Genomic DNA, 14,861 nt, shown 5'->3' with positions numbered 1-14,861 from the left:
TGAAAATACTAATTTGAAGGGATATATGTACCCGTATATTTATTGTAGCATTATTTATAATAGCCATATTATGGAAGCAGCCTAAGTGTCCATCAATAGATAGATAAATGGATAAAAAAGATGTGTGTTTATATATGAAATGAAATATCACAATGAAATACTATTCAGCCAGAAAGAGAACAATGAAATACTATTCAGCCAGAAAAAGAATGAAATCTTGCCATTTGCAACAACATCATGGATGGATACACAGTATAATACTAAATGAAGTAAATCAGTCAGAGAAAGACAAATATCATATGATCTCACTCATATGTGAATTTGAGAAACAAATGAACAAAGGAAAAAAAGAAAGACAAACCAAAAAACAGACTCAACTGTAGAGAACAGAAGGTTACCAGAGGGGAGGTAGGTTGGGGGATGGGTGAAATAGGGGAAGGGGATTAAGAGTACACTTATCTTGGGGAGCACTAAGGCATGTATGAAGTGTTAAATCACTACATCATACACCTGAAACTAATACAACACTGTATGTTAACTATGCTGGAATCAAAATAAAATAAAATAAATGTGTTCTAGTCATACAGGAGAATATTATTCAGCCATAAAAAAGAATGACATCCTGATACATGCTAAAACATGAATGAACCCCAAACGTTATGTTAAGTTAAATAAACCAGATATGAAGGACCATATATGATATGATTCCATTTATGTGAAATGTCCAGAATAAGCAAATCCATAGAGCCAGAAAGTATATCAGTGGCTCCCTAGTGCTGGGAAGGAGAAAAGCGGGGGGGTGTAGGGGCAATGGGCAGTGGCTAATGGGTCACTCTTTTCGGGGATGATGAAAATGTTCTAAATTGATCATGAGGATTGCACAACTCTGTGAATATCCTAAAACCCACTGAATTGTACACTTTTACTGGTGAATTATATGGTATGTGAATTATATCTCAAAAAACTTGTTATAAAAATAATTTCATATAACATGCTAAAATACACAACAGCATGTTAAGAGATGAATTGAGACACCATAACGAAGTGACCAGAAACACAGAGACGCTTTAATATTAGGAATCCTGTTAAATATGAGTTGTCATAGTGACAGGTGAAGTAAGAAAAACAATTTGGTCAGCTCCATTCACGCTCAAAAAGCATCTGCTGAAGTTCCATATTTATTTGTAATAAAATCTCTTAAAAACAAGGAAATTAAAAACTCCCTTAACAAGATTAAAAAAATCATATATATTTCCACTCAAATGCTAATGATGCATATCTAATGGTGAAACATTAGAGGCATCCAACAAAGTTGGGCTCAAAATGCCTATTATTTAATATCACCTTGAAAATTCTTATCTTTTCAATAAAATTATACAAGAAATACAAAAGAAAAGGTATAAGAACTAGAAAAAAGTCAAAATCATCACCATTTGCAGATGATGGGATTTTTGACTTGGAAAACTCAAGAGAATAAACTGACAAACTAGCAGAAATAATAACTCATTGAGGTGACTGAACATTTACTATACAAAACCCTATAGCTCTCTTTATTTATGTACATATAACAACCAGTTAGAAAGTATAATGAAAGAGAAGATCTCATTGACAAGAGAAACAAAACTAGTTTCCAAAAGTAAATTTAACAAGAGAAATGAAGAAAGATTTCAGTTGCGAGTGGAACATCTAAAAAAACTTAAATGAAAAAGAAATGCCCTGTTCTGGATTAGGAAGAATCAGTCATAAAGATGTCAAGGCTTGGGCAGCCCCGGTGGCCCAGCGGTTTACTGCAGCCTTCTGCCCAGGGCCTGATCTTGGAGACACGGGATCGAGTCCCAGGTCGGGCTCCCTGCATGGAGCCTGCTTCTCCCTCTGCCTGTGTCTCTGCCTCTCTCTGTGCCTCTCATGAATAAATAAATAAAATCTTAAAAAAAAATATGTCAAGGCTTATTAGTAAGTTGTATTTCTTTTAATCACAATGGAAATGCCAGTATAATAAAAATATCAACATAATTTTAGAAAATTCTAAAACAAAGAATAATGATAAGGGACTAATCGTAACAGATAGGAAAATATATTACAAAATTGTAATTTACACTATGGTAGAGTCATATAAACAAAGTTCACTTCTGAAAATGTGTTCTGCAGATATACTTTCAAACATACATCCAGGTACAGATATGTTCACTGCAGCATTGTTTATAATGGCAAAATAACTGAAAACAGACTATTATCAAAGTAAAATGTTATTTTTAGCAATGGATAATGATATGGTCATTCTCTTAAAAATTGAAGATTGTCCCTTGTTCTTTTTATTTTTTATTATTTTTAAAAATATTTTATTTATTTATGCATGAGAGACACAGAAAGAGAGGCAGAGACATAGGCAGAGGGAGAAGCAGGCTCCCTGCGAGGAGCCTGATGTGAGACTTGATCCCAGGACCTTGGGATCACGCCCTGCGCTGAAGGCAGATGCTCAACCACTCAGCTACCCAGGAGTCCTGCCCCTCGTTCATTCTAAAGTGAAGAAATCTTTTGGAAATGAAGATGTTTTTACCTGATATGTAACTTTAGGGATACACATTTCTTTTTTTTTTTAATTTTTTTTTAATTTTTATTTATTTATGATAGTCACAGAGAGAGAGAGAGAGAGAGGCAGAGACATAGGCAGAGGGAGAAGCAGGCTCCATACACCGGGAGCCTGATGTGGGATTTGATCCCGGGTCTCCAGGATCGCGCCCTGGGCCAAAGGCAAGCGCCAAACCACTGCGCCACCCAGGGATCCCTTTTTTTTTTTTTTTTTAATTTTTATTTATTTATGATAGTCACAGAGAGAGAGAGAGAGAGAGAGAGAGGCAGAGACATAGGCAGAGGGAGAAGCAGGCTCCATACACCGGGAGCCTGATGTGGGATTCGATCCCGGGTCTCCAGGATCGCGGGGATACACATTTCTATGAAGGAGTGATTCTTCTCTTAAAACTGGAAGGCATTTCCACAGAGGATCTAGTAGTCTGATAGGCATATCTTGCTATCAATATAGAACCTGGCCAAATTTGGGTGGTGAGAATTTGATCTCAGTGAAGAGTAGGGAACTGCATGTCCAAAGAGTTGATACAATGTTATTCTAGAATAAAAGGCCTTAATTTTTAATTTGCTGCAGTTTAAGAGGATGTCTAAAAAAAAAACAAAAACGCAGTGCCCCCAAATGTTAAAATCTGGCTCATTTTAATACAAGAAGGAGAACTGTATCAAAATACCAGAAACTGGATATCATGCTTGTTGGGAGCTGGTTTCTTCAGCACAAAACACTAAATAATAGGGCATATAGACCCTTCTTAAAATTTGTCAGCCAAGTAAAAAATGTTTGCAATAGAAAGTACACAGAGTAATTTAATTTCGCCATGTCCAAGACCACGATGGAAGGAAAGGGGACTGTGGCACCTCTAGAATTCTCAGCAGTGTTTAAGACTCTGTTACCGTAATTGTAGCAAGACCCACTAACACGTATAGTTTATCAGAAAATTTCTCAAAGAGAGCCCTCAGCCTCCTTATCTTGGTTACCTTCTTCTAACCTTTCTCTTCAACGTGACAAAGGACAGATAAACACCTACTTACAATGTCAGTTTGTCTACAGACACGGCATGTGCAGGCCTGAGAAGAAGCCTATCCTGAAATGAAAGGCAGCTATCTGATGTATAAACTCATGTCTGAGTCTCTAGAGCTTGACTCTCTCCTACTAAAAATTATTTGGTTCCATAAGCCTTATGGATTCGTGTCTTTCAAAATGTGCTCCAACTACAAATCTTACAATCTCTCCTGTAAGAAGGATACAGTTAGTGTACTAATTGCTTCAGGGAACACAAAAATATATTAAGCAGAATCCTTGCCTTCAAGAAAAATTTCTGTCTTCCCTGTTAAGAGTGTGGAGTCCAAAAAAAAAAAAAAAAAAAAAAAAAGAGTGTGGAGTCCAAGAAAGCAGGGACTTTCTCAGTTGTTCAATCACTGCATCTCCAGCACGTAGAACAGTACCTGGTGCACAGAAAGGGATGGAAATATTTGTCAAGAAATGAACTGGGCACCTGAGTGGCTGAGGCAGATAAGCATCTGCCTTCAGCTCAGGTCGTGATCCTGGAGTCCTGGGATGGAGTTCCACATTGGGCTCCCTGCTCTGTGGGGAGCCTGCTTCTCCTTCCTCTGCCACTCCCCTGTATTCTCTCTCTCTCTCTCTCTCACTCTCTCTCCCCCTCTCCCTCTCTCTCTCTGTCAAATAAATAAATAAAATCTTAAAAAAGTGAATAATGTCATTCATTTGGGGAATATAAAAAATAGTGAAAGGGAATAAAGGGGAAAGGAGAAAAAATAAGTGAGAAATATCAGAAAGGGAGACAGAACATAAAAGACTCCTAACTCTGGGAAACGAACTAGGGGTGGGGGAAGGGGAGGTGGGCGGGGGGTGGGGGTGACTGGGTGGTGGGCACTGAGGTGGGCACTTGACGGGATGAGCACTGGGTGTTATTCTGTATATTGACAAATTGAACACCAGTAAAAAATAAATTTATTAAAAAAATGAATAATGGCCACAAAAATAAGACAACAGGCTTTGAGCAATAAGAGAATATGGCATATTTAACTGGGACCAATCTAAGGGCTATAGAAACTAAAAGGATGACAAGATTAGGGCTGGAGAAAGGCAGGAGAAATGGTAAGTAAGCCATCCTACAACGAAGGATTTAGAAGTATAAGGAGGAGGGGAACAGGAATGGCTAAGGCCAGAGATGGGAAAGACCAGATGTGTCCAGAGAGTACAGAGGCTTGGGTGGCCGTGGGAGAGAGTCACGGAGGAGGTATATGCTGGGGAAGCAGAGACAGCTAGACTGAGTGAGGGGAGTGAAGGAAGTGACGGTAGGCTGCAGAAGGCCTAGAAAAAACAGCAAGTGGGGATACAATGGCTCTCACTTGGTTTGAGATTTACATTTTTAAAATCATTTTTCATACTCCGATTTAAACTTTAAAAGAAAATGAGCCTCAGGAAAGATACAAATCTTAAAAAGTAGGAGGGTAATGGGGCCAATAGCCAGTCCTGGAGGCCCACAGAAAGGTGAAATTTGGGTTATAAAGAAGTCTTAAATGTTATAATAAGTTCCATAGTTTACTAAAATTAATGGTTTATCAAAGAATAATAAAAGTCACAGGCCTAAATTCACTACCAATTTTCACACAAAGATAAACTCTTTTCTTAGGCAGAAACTTACTTTTAGTATCACAGCAGGGTATATTTGATAGATTTTTTTAAATGTTGTAACTGTTAACTAATATTAACCAGAGAATGACGCCATTCACTAATTCTGGAACACCCAGAAACATGCAGACGTCAAAAGCTCCGAATGCTTCTTTATTAGAAAGTCAGAGTTTTGAAGACAGCTTCAGATAAACCTAACAATTGAGAAGCTGTAAATATCCTTGCTCTTTCAACCACTCTCTAGCTATATTTAGCAGCACGATTTCCTTTGTTCACCAGTTACTCTCCAGAACTCCATATTTATGTTCTCCAAGGCAGAATAGCTTGGACCTATTAGTTAAATGAATGGATGGCTGCATGGATGGACACACAAATGAACCATCAAATGATTGCATTAAGATCTGTGAGACGAAATGGATATAATGCTTCATCTACGTGCATCCTAGATCTTTCTCGGCCAGGGCTAAAGCTTCCAGGCCTCCACAAACATGTCTGTCACACCCAGCAACAATTAGACGGGATTAAAGTGGAACAGAGGGAATAAGAAAGTTTGTTATTAGAGGATGAGCGTTTTGCTAGACAAGGGTGGTGGTGATCAGGAGACCAGGGGTGGATTCAAGGCAGAGCTACTGAAGCTTAAGTGTTCAGGGCCCTCACTTGCACAGGCTCCTTGCAAAGCCCAAAAGGAGCCCTAGACACGTGCTCACGTGGTCAAATGCTTCCGTGATATTTGCCAAAGTCAGGTATCAAGCCCATTCTCCTGAAGAGGGCCCTGAGAATAAGTTTCAGGCCCCACCCAGGCAGAGTCCACCCTGGCTGAGAGGCAGGAGGGGTGTTGGGAGTCACTGAGCACACACAGAGCACCGGGAGCAGGAGCCTGGGGTGCTGTGCATATCCTGGGAGGTTTCTCATTTCTTTCTTAAAAACCACCATTTCTGGGGCACCTGGGTGGCTCAGTGGTTGAGCGTCTACCTTTGGCCCAGGGTGTGATCCCTGGGTCCTGGGACTGAGTCCCGCCTCAGGCTCTGGGGAGCCTGCTTCTCACTTTGCCTGTATCTCTGCCTCTCTCACTGTGTCTCTCATGAATAAATAAATAAAATCTTTCAAGCAAAACAAAACAAAACCACCATTTCCTAAGCCCACAGTTCCCATACCAGGGTATTCCTTTCTGTTGCTACAGCTTCTTTGCACATGAAGTCACGGGAGACATTCAGCTGTTCCAAACTTCATGTCAAGCTTTGAAGTGCTTTTTATTTTTTATTTTTATTTTTTTTTAAATTTTATTTATTTATGATAGTCACAGAGAGAGAGAGAGAGAGAGAGAGAGAGAGAGAGAGAGGCAGAGACACAGGCAGAGGGAGAAGCAGGCTCCATGCACCGGGAGCCCGATGTGGGATTCGATCCCGGCTCTCCAGGATCGTGCCCTGGGCCAAAGGCAGGCGCCAAACCGCTGCGCCACCCAGGGATCCCTGAAGTGCTTTTTTTTTTTTTTTTTTTTTTTTTTTTCCTGAAGTGCTTTTTAATAGCAGAAGTATTGGCTCACAGGTGGGCTTTGTAGCCATGGTAAATACTTCTCAGTTATCTGTTGCTACTGTTATTCCACACCTCCAATTTGGAGGAGAAATTCTGCATATGCATTGAGGCACTAAAAAAGAAGAGTGAACTATATCTTAGCTCTTTTGTGAACAGTTTCCTTTTATTTCTTCTTGCATGGAACTAATGTGCTCATCATATTGTACTGGTTATGGGTGGGAAAGCAGTGGAAGGAAGGGAACTGCTGATTATTACATCACTGGTTGGCAGTTCCTCTTAGCTTCTGGAAGGTTAAGTGGTCAAGTCACTTCTTCATATGAGATCAAGGTATTTCAAGGACTGACTCATCCCTCAGTTTTCTGGCAAAGTGCTTTAGTAGACTTCGGACAAAATGCTTGCAGTGGTTAAAAGGAAAAACTGACCACAATTAATAAAGACAAAAAAAAAAAAAAAACCACCCAAAAAACCAAAACCCAAACCCCTCATCTTGGAGGTTCCTGAATGACTACTGTCATATAGACTATATGTGCAGGTACATCTTAGAACAATATATTTAGAGAGAGTATTTTTGAGAACAGATAAATAGAGACAAAGGCCATTTTGGATACATCCTGTGTTGAATAATGACATTTTGCTTCTTTAGGTAACTTAATTATTTTATGAAGAGATGACAGAAAATACTGTTGCACTCCATAAGTTAAACACTTGACATCTTTTATTCCTCAAAATGGAACATTTTCAAAATCTAGATATGTTTATTAATTAGTGATTATTAACACCCAGTAAACAACATTATGTCTTGTAAAAACACAATCTCTCTTCACAGCATGATGCTGAATCTATTATTCCCTGATTCCATATGCTGAAATACACTCAAATGGTCACAAATGACCTTAAGCATTAAATAAATGTAAATGAGGACAACACAGAAAATGTGCTTTTGATTGATAACTAAAAGACCAGGTTGAAAATCACATCCCCAAATGAAGTCCTCCCCAGAAGGGTATGACAGTCTACACTGTGGAGTAAAGGCTGCCCTAAGAATGAAGAAGACACAGGTAACGGATGGCTCTTTCTCCTGACCTGCCTGAGGCTTTCTGGGAAGCGGAACTGGCCTTGTTATTTATATGAGAAACACATAGTACACCACCCTCTGTGCCACTTACACTGACATTCTACTGCAGGATTTAAAAACACGTATATGGACACTTCCTTACCTTCACCAGCTGACCTAAGACAAAAACTAATTATTGCTATTCCATTCCATGGCCTCATCTCAATAGGTTGACCACTGGAGATTTCTTAAGCATTGTTATGGTTCATTCATCTTCTCCCCACCCCCCAAACTCTAATAACAAATCTTCAACACAGAGAAAACTCAAAATATCAAAGAATGACAGACTAACAGTAAGAAGTAAATTAAATAACCAGTTAAAAATTAGATTGTTCTCCTAATGTCCGGGGTTCAATGTATAAATGAAACATGCACAAATACAGTTATTTCATGTGAAAAGTACTAAATGATTGATTACTCACTCTTCTAGGTCCTATCATCAGGGCAAAAGAAAACGTAGCATCACAGAAAACACTATTGTTTTGATTGAGGGTAAGCATTTCTCCAAGTTTGAATAAGAATGAACAGAGTCTAAATGGGAATGGATACCTAGATTATTTTAAAATCATGACTGGCGCAGGGTTTCTCAATCTTGGCACTATGGACACTTGGGGCCAGGTAGGTCTTTGTTATGGGCACTGTCTTGTGCATTGTAGGATGGTTAGCAGCATTCCTGGCCTCTATCAACTAGCTGCCACTAGCAATCCTCTTACCTGGGTCAGGACAATGAAAGCGGCCCTGGGGGTAAGATTGCCCTTAGGTTGAGGACCAAAGGAGTAGAGCCTTCATCAGGAGGTCCCAGGAAGACTTCTCCCAGCCTCAGACTGTACACTCTTAAACTCTAAAATGGTTTAATCCTTAAACCATTCCCATTCTAGGGTTCAATACCATTTCAGGTTTCCGCATTAATTGAAGATAGTGAAAATGCCTGCCTGCCTTGTTACAGGTTCTTCTGAACATTAAATAAGATATTTTAAAACTACCTAGAACAGCGCCTGGCTCATAGTAAGTGCTCAGTAAATGTTAGCTATTATTATTTTTAATTCTAATCCATACAGAAAACCAGAATGTTTTAATGCAGAAAGATATCTTACCAGCTTGATATTTTCCGAGTTTTAAATGCTCCAGCCTTCTGATTCCTTGTGATGATGTCTCTCACGTCTAAAGGACAGAGTTAAGAAAGCTTCTGCAGTGACTGTCAACTGACTCCCTGGCCCCAAAAAGGCTCACAAACATGGTGATCCTCTTACTGCATATGGGATCAGCACAGTGTGAAAGGAAGAGTTGTAGGGTGGGAGGAAGGAGAAGAAGGGTCTAGCCCTGGCTCTACCTCCAAATGTGGACTTACTTGTCACAGGCAAGTTCTTTAATTCACTGGGCTGCCAGGAGCACGCAGGCAAGGCCCAGGGTATGGGCGTTGGTGGGTATACACCACCAATATGACTATTGCATAGGTGCCTTGCCCCACTTACTTAAAAGAGCTACAAGCCCAAAGGCAAGCCTCTTTCAGTCAGTAGGGAAAGGGCTTGTACCAAGAAAAGCCATATTTCTTGAAAAGATGTTTTGAAGAGCTGGTCCATTACACCACACAGAGCCATCTTGATGCAGGTCTGTGGGAAAAATTATGTCAGGTTCCAACACCGGGCAAAGCTGAGATCTTTTACTTTAACTTCTAGACACTAAATCTTACAACTGTTCTTGTTTCTCTTCTTGCTCCAGTCCCTGTGCAACCCAGAACCACACGGATGACCTAACTCTATCAACCACAAGAGCTCATGGCATATACTTTCAGTACTGATCTGTCATCCTGGCTTCATCCTATTTTTCTGGCTTTCTGATTTCAATTGCCCTCATTTTCTCATTTATTTTATATGGTATATCCTATGTGTCACTGTAAAAAGCCTCAAAGTCCCTCCTTCGGAATAAAGCAGGTTCAAATAAACAAGAAATAAAATAATTCCAGTGACGGCTCCAAGCTGAACTAAATTGGGCCCATGGGGAGGACACCAAGCAGACAAGCGATGTTCAAGAAAAACAGATTTCCTGAATGCTCGGAACAAGCAGTGGCCAAGATCCCCCTGCAAGAACAGAGCCACAGGACTTTTTAACCCAAATCTCTGCTTGAAACATCAGGCACACCCATTTCTTCTCTGAGTGAATAAGCAGGTACTGTGATAGCTTTCTCCCCCCAGTTGTGGGTAGGAAAAATCAATTAGGTCTCCTAATGAAGGGCTTTGTGGAGGTTTACAAAAGTGCTATAATGCAGACTTTTTTTTTTCCTGGGTGAACTTTCCTGTATGCAAATTAAATACCGTTAAATTACATTCATTAAAAAAATAAAAGAGACTAATTTGCCTACTTGTTTTGATTAACTAAAATGACACATCGGCCTACAGTTCTGTCTATTTCAGGAAGAAAGTATTTCAGGAAAGTCTTCTAAATGAAATGTCTTGTAGAAAAGGACAGCTGACATCTTTATTCTGAGAAGAACAAAATTAGGAAAGAGTCAATTGACAACTGTTTTTGCTTGAGCGCCCCCACTCTCCGGCCACACCCTACGCCACGTTCCCACGTAATCCAACCACATGCCACAATGTGCCTGGTACACCTGTAGCGTCGTATGAGTACATGACTAATCTATCAAGCAAAACATATTATTTTGTTAGTGGAGGTAATACTTTTTATAAAATAGTCACAGGGAAGTTAAATTATATAACTCTGAAAACCTATTAATAATTTTTAGTAAACATCTTAACGCTATATGCTTTTATACAATTTATAAACCTATGACTCCAGGTGGTCAGGTTGAAGCAAGTATACGTATTTATATTCTGGAGTTGCTTTCTTTTTTTTTTTCATGAAAAAAATTCACAGCAGTATTTAGGCTGCTTTATTTTTAAAGCTGGGAAGGAAATATATTTTATGGGTTGGGGGTGTTTTACCTTAAAACAAGTACAAAGGGAAAAACAAATGGCAATAGTGTATTAAAATATCTTAAGAGATATATTCTAATACTCTGCCCTCCCACCCTTCACTTTAGATCAGATTTTGAGGCTGTTCTTCTGGTTAGCACTGTGTCTAATAATAAATTTTGTCATTTTTCTGTGTCACCTCAGAGTGATAAAGGAAATCCAATCAAATCAATATATCCAGGATACTATTCAACAGGATGGACCAAATAATGTTCCTTGCACTGTACCCAACTTCTGGAAGTCTTCAGTGGGAAGTACTGGGTTCCAAGAAAGCTTTAACATGATTTCTGATTAATTGGATACAGGACAATCACCTCCAGTGTCCTTGTCTGGGCTTCCAGAGCTATAGGATTTATGCTTGTGGCTAAAATAAACCAGGTTTCTACATCTAAGTTTTCTTCCCCAAAAAGCACAGTTCAAGAGTGGGGCTCTCTTTTAATTTTGGTTCAGTTGAGTATTATTCTTAAAATCTCTATTTTTGTATAGTAATAGTTTACTTAACAAGTAACTTTAACTTTAATTACATATAAAATATTAGCCTCCTCCTGCAATTAGTGATTGCTATGTTTGTCAGTAGTTGCATCTACATTTTGGGACTTGGAATTGTTTTTTAAGCAAGAAAGTTATTTTTAATAATAACATTGTGATTCACAGAGCATTACTTTCTCAGTTTGTGTTACCTTTATTTTCATCGGACCATCCAAGGTGAGGGCAGGATACCATGAAATTATAATGTAAGTCCTATTCATTTTAATCTCTAAAGTTTTTTTTTTTTTAATGCTAGATGTGGCAATATTTGCCAACTTAAAGGCTGCAAAATATTCTTAAATGTGCTTGTTATCAAAAAAATTGAGAGGATGACAGGGAGGTGCTTTGAACCCTATTAGCAATGTCAACTGTTAGATTTTTGGGTGAGAGGCCTTTTCTTCCTGAGGGTGTTGAGGAAAATGTAAGATGACACTCAGCCAACCATCCTAGGTCTTGGTGAAATGGAATAGTTTAATGGGGGGTTGAATAAAAAAGCTTTGAAGTCAAATGAAACAGGCTGGCTTCTAGGCTGATTTTGATACTTAGTGGCTGTGTGAACTTGGGTAAATTAGCCTCTCTGAGCTCCATCTCAAAAATAGGAATAATGATACCTATTTTATAAGCTTAATGGAGCACCACATAGGATGAACCTGACACATATAGGTGCCTAATTCATGTCAATTCATTATCTTTTTCAATAATTCAGGCAAAAGCTCTGAAGGGATGAAGAGGCTGGGGAATAACTAAAATGAGGTTTGGCAGTCAAGCTTTATTTTCTCTCCCTGATGCTCAGATGAATTATGTGGACACTTCAATTGCAGAATTTAAATAACTGGAAGGAATCAAAGAACTTTTGCCCTGTAGATTTTCAGTGTCTTTCACATGTATCCATGTCCTCCAGTCAAGGCATAGTCTGTGTCCAACAAGAACAGGGACTTGGTTCGTCTTGTCCACTACTATGTTTTTAGAACCTGAGATGGTGTGCAATTAATGGTGGTTGAATTAATTTTAATTAATTAGATTAATTTATTACTTAATTTAAATTGAATTTTCAAAGCTATTTATTGAGCTCCTACCCAAAATGAGGCACACAGAGTCCATTAATGACTCAGCAAGCAACCAGGAGTACAGCTGGCACAGATATTAGAGGGATTATGGCCTAGTATTCCTAAGGTCTCCACCATCCACAGCACAGGCTACACAATCTACAGGAAGCTTAATTTATTAGTTACTCAAGTCAGAGATTCTGTTGATAAATAAAATAATGCTAAGTCAGGGATATTTCCTTTATTTTTTTTTCTTTTTTTTAAATTTTTATTTATTTTTTATTTTATGATAGTCACAGAGAGAGAGAGAGAGAGAGAGGCAGAGACATAGGCAGAGGGAGAAGCAGGCTCCATGCACCAGGAGCCCGATGTGGGATTCGATCCCGGGTCTCCAGGATCGCGCCCTGGGCCAAAGGCAGGCGCCAAACCGCTGCGCCACCCAGGGATCCCAGGGATATTTCCTTTAAAATGCACAGGAGATTTATGAATTTGGGGTGAACCCTAAGCTCAAGGTCATGATCCAGACTGTGCATGCTGTGGAACTAAGATGCTTGGATCGGGAGCATGAGCAATGGGTCACCAAGCACTGTCACAGTCTGCAGATAACATGCCTGATGCTTCCTAAGGATGAGTCGAGGCAGGGTGCTTGTGTTGGGAGAATTAGTGAGTGTACCTCTAGGTATTGTACTTTTATTCATTACAATTTGGAAGAGGCTTAGCATCGATAATAACTCAGTATACCATTTCTTCCCCCTCGTCTTTTGTCACTGTCATCACCAGCTACGAACATTAGTAACTATTCTGTATAGGCACATGGAGATTTCCTCCTTTATTACACCAAAAGGGCTGTGCCAAAGAAAAGGGAACACATTTCAAACTATCTTTGGTGAAGTTGAGAACTGGATGAACCAAATGATGCCATTTCCAATGTATCCTTTGTTCTCTTTGGGTACAGATAAAATGGCATCTGTAAGGAGGGGCAGCTCTCAGGTAGGGGGGCTCTGGATGAGACCCACCAATGCAGTTTAAGGACCAAGGAGAACCTCAGGGACATGTCCCTACAAGTTTGGGAAAATATTTGGGATTTACAACACTCACCTATACCTCGTCTTAATCTCTTTTCAGAGATCTCTCTTTAATAGATCTCAAATCAACATCTAGCTTTCTAGGGTCAAGGGAGAAAGCTCTGGAAGACATAGCCAATCCATCTGATATATCTTAGGGAAGATTACAAATAACCTCACAACTGGCTGATATGCTTCTATGATATAAAGATTCAGAACTCATCCATTCATTACCTTACATATTTAAAAAATAGAAATAATAGAAGATAAAAAGGAAATATCAAAAATGCTATTTTTTTTAAAAAAAAAGGGTAAAAATCAGAACCTTAGAAGCCTAAGAGACTAGGAAATTAAGGTTCAGTTAGGTTCATTAAATTTCGGATGCCAAGAACAACAAAAATAATTTTTAAAATGATGAGAATAATATACAGGCCAATACTCAGATGTGATGTGCGATTGCCAGGTCGATTTTCAATTACATTTCACTGATGTATTCATTTGTTTCTTAATGTGCTCATCTTGCCCATTAAGAATAATTAGCAGCTTTGCTTAGAGATTTTCTGGCTTCTGGCAATGTTTCTCCCCTTTTTTGTTGACATCCACTTTTACTTTTTAGAAAGTAATTTTTGGATAATATCCGACAACTGCCATATAATTTAGGCTTCCTAAAATTTTAAAGGAAAGATGTAAACAGTAATTTTTAAATGAATTTGTTTCAATCTATATGCATCAACAGTATGTGAGTCAGTGAATTAGTTATTCTTTCAGAAAGTGGGCACACAGATAGAAAAGAAAATTTCATTCATATTAACCTCACTCAGTACAACAGCTTACAACGGATGCCAATTGTAAGCTCTGTTAGCAAATCAAGAATAACATTAGTAGTAAAAGCAGGAAAAAATACATTGCCAATTTTTAAGGCTTTAGGCACGCTTTTTTCTCTTAATTAAAAAAAATTAGATCTAGTTACAAAAGAAAAAGGCACACAAACATAGAACCACTGCATGATAAAAACTGAACTCCATCAGGAGAGTCCTAGGAGATGAAATGAAACACACCACCGGTTTTGGTCTGCATCCTGAAAGGACCTACTTTATCTACATTGTAAAGTTCTTCCCCTCCTGCCCTTTGGCACCCCGCTATATTAAACCCATTGTAAAACCCAGCACAATAAAGCACTCTCAGGGCTGAGCTTCTGAGGACCAAATGTTAAAAATCCATTTTCTTGGGAGGGGGCTGTACCAATCATTTCTTTGAAAGGCCAGCAGAGTGAATACAGAATCTGAGATTTCCTCTCTGATTCCAAGAGCTGGCATGGCATCTTTGCTGTTTAAAGCAAAGGTGTGTTAATTAATGACATTAGCA

The 14,861-nt window shown here is 39.0% G+C and overlaps 1 protein-coding gene across 6 annotated transcripts in view; it reads right to left on the bottom strand.

Annotated features, from left to right (window-relative positions):
• Window positions 1-14,861, bottom strand: part of CAMKMT (calmodulin-lysine N-methyltransferase) — a 393,129-nt gene that overhangs the window by 43,917 nt on the left and 334,351 nt on the right. For 5 of the 6 annotated variants that reach the window (XM_041754705.1, XM_041754709.1, XM_041754706.1 and 2 more), the window contains one exon: window positions 8,981-9,047. The exons of the other annotated variant lie outside the window; for it this stretch is intronic. In XM_041754705.1, coding sequence (XP_041610639.1) covers window positions 8,981-9,047 — 67 coding nt within the window. The remainder of the gene's footprint in view (window positions 1-8,980; window positions 9,048-14,861) is intronic. 6 annotated transcript variants of the gene reach the window in all.

This window comes from Vulpes lagopus, chromosome 5 (genome assembly GCF_018345385.1).
Source record: "Vulpes lagopus strain Blue_001 chromosome 5, ASM1834538v1, whole genome shotgun sequence".
In the NCBI taxonomy this organism is placed as follows: Eukaryota; Metazoa; Chordata; class Mammalia; order Carnivora; family Canidae; genus Vulpes; species Vulpes lagopus.
This window is presented reverse-complemented; position numbering and strand designations above follow the sequence as displayed.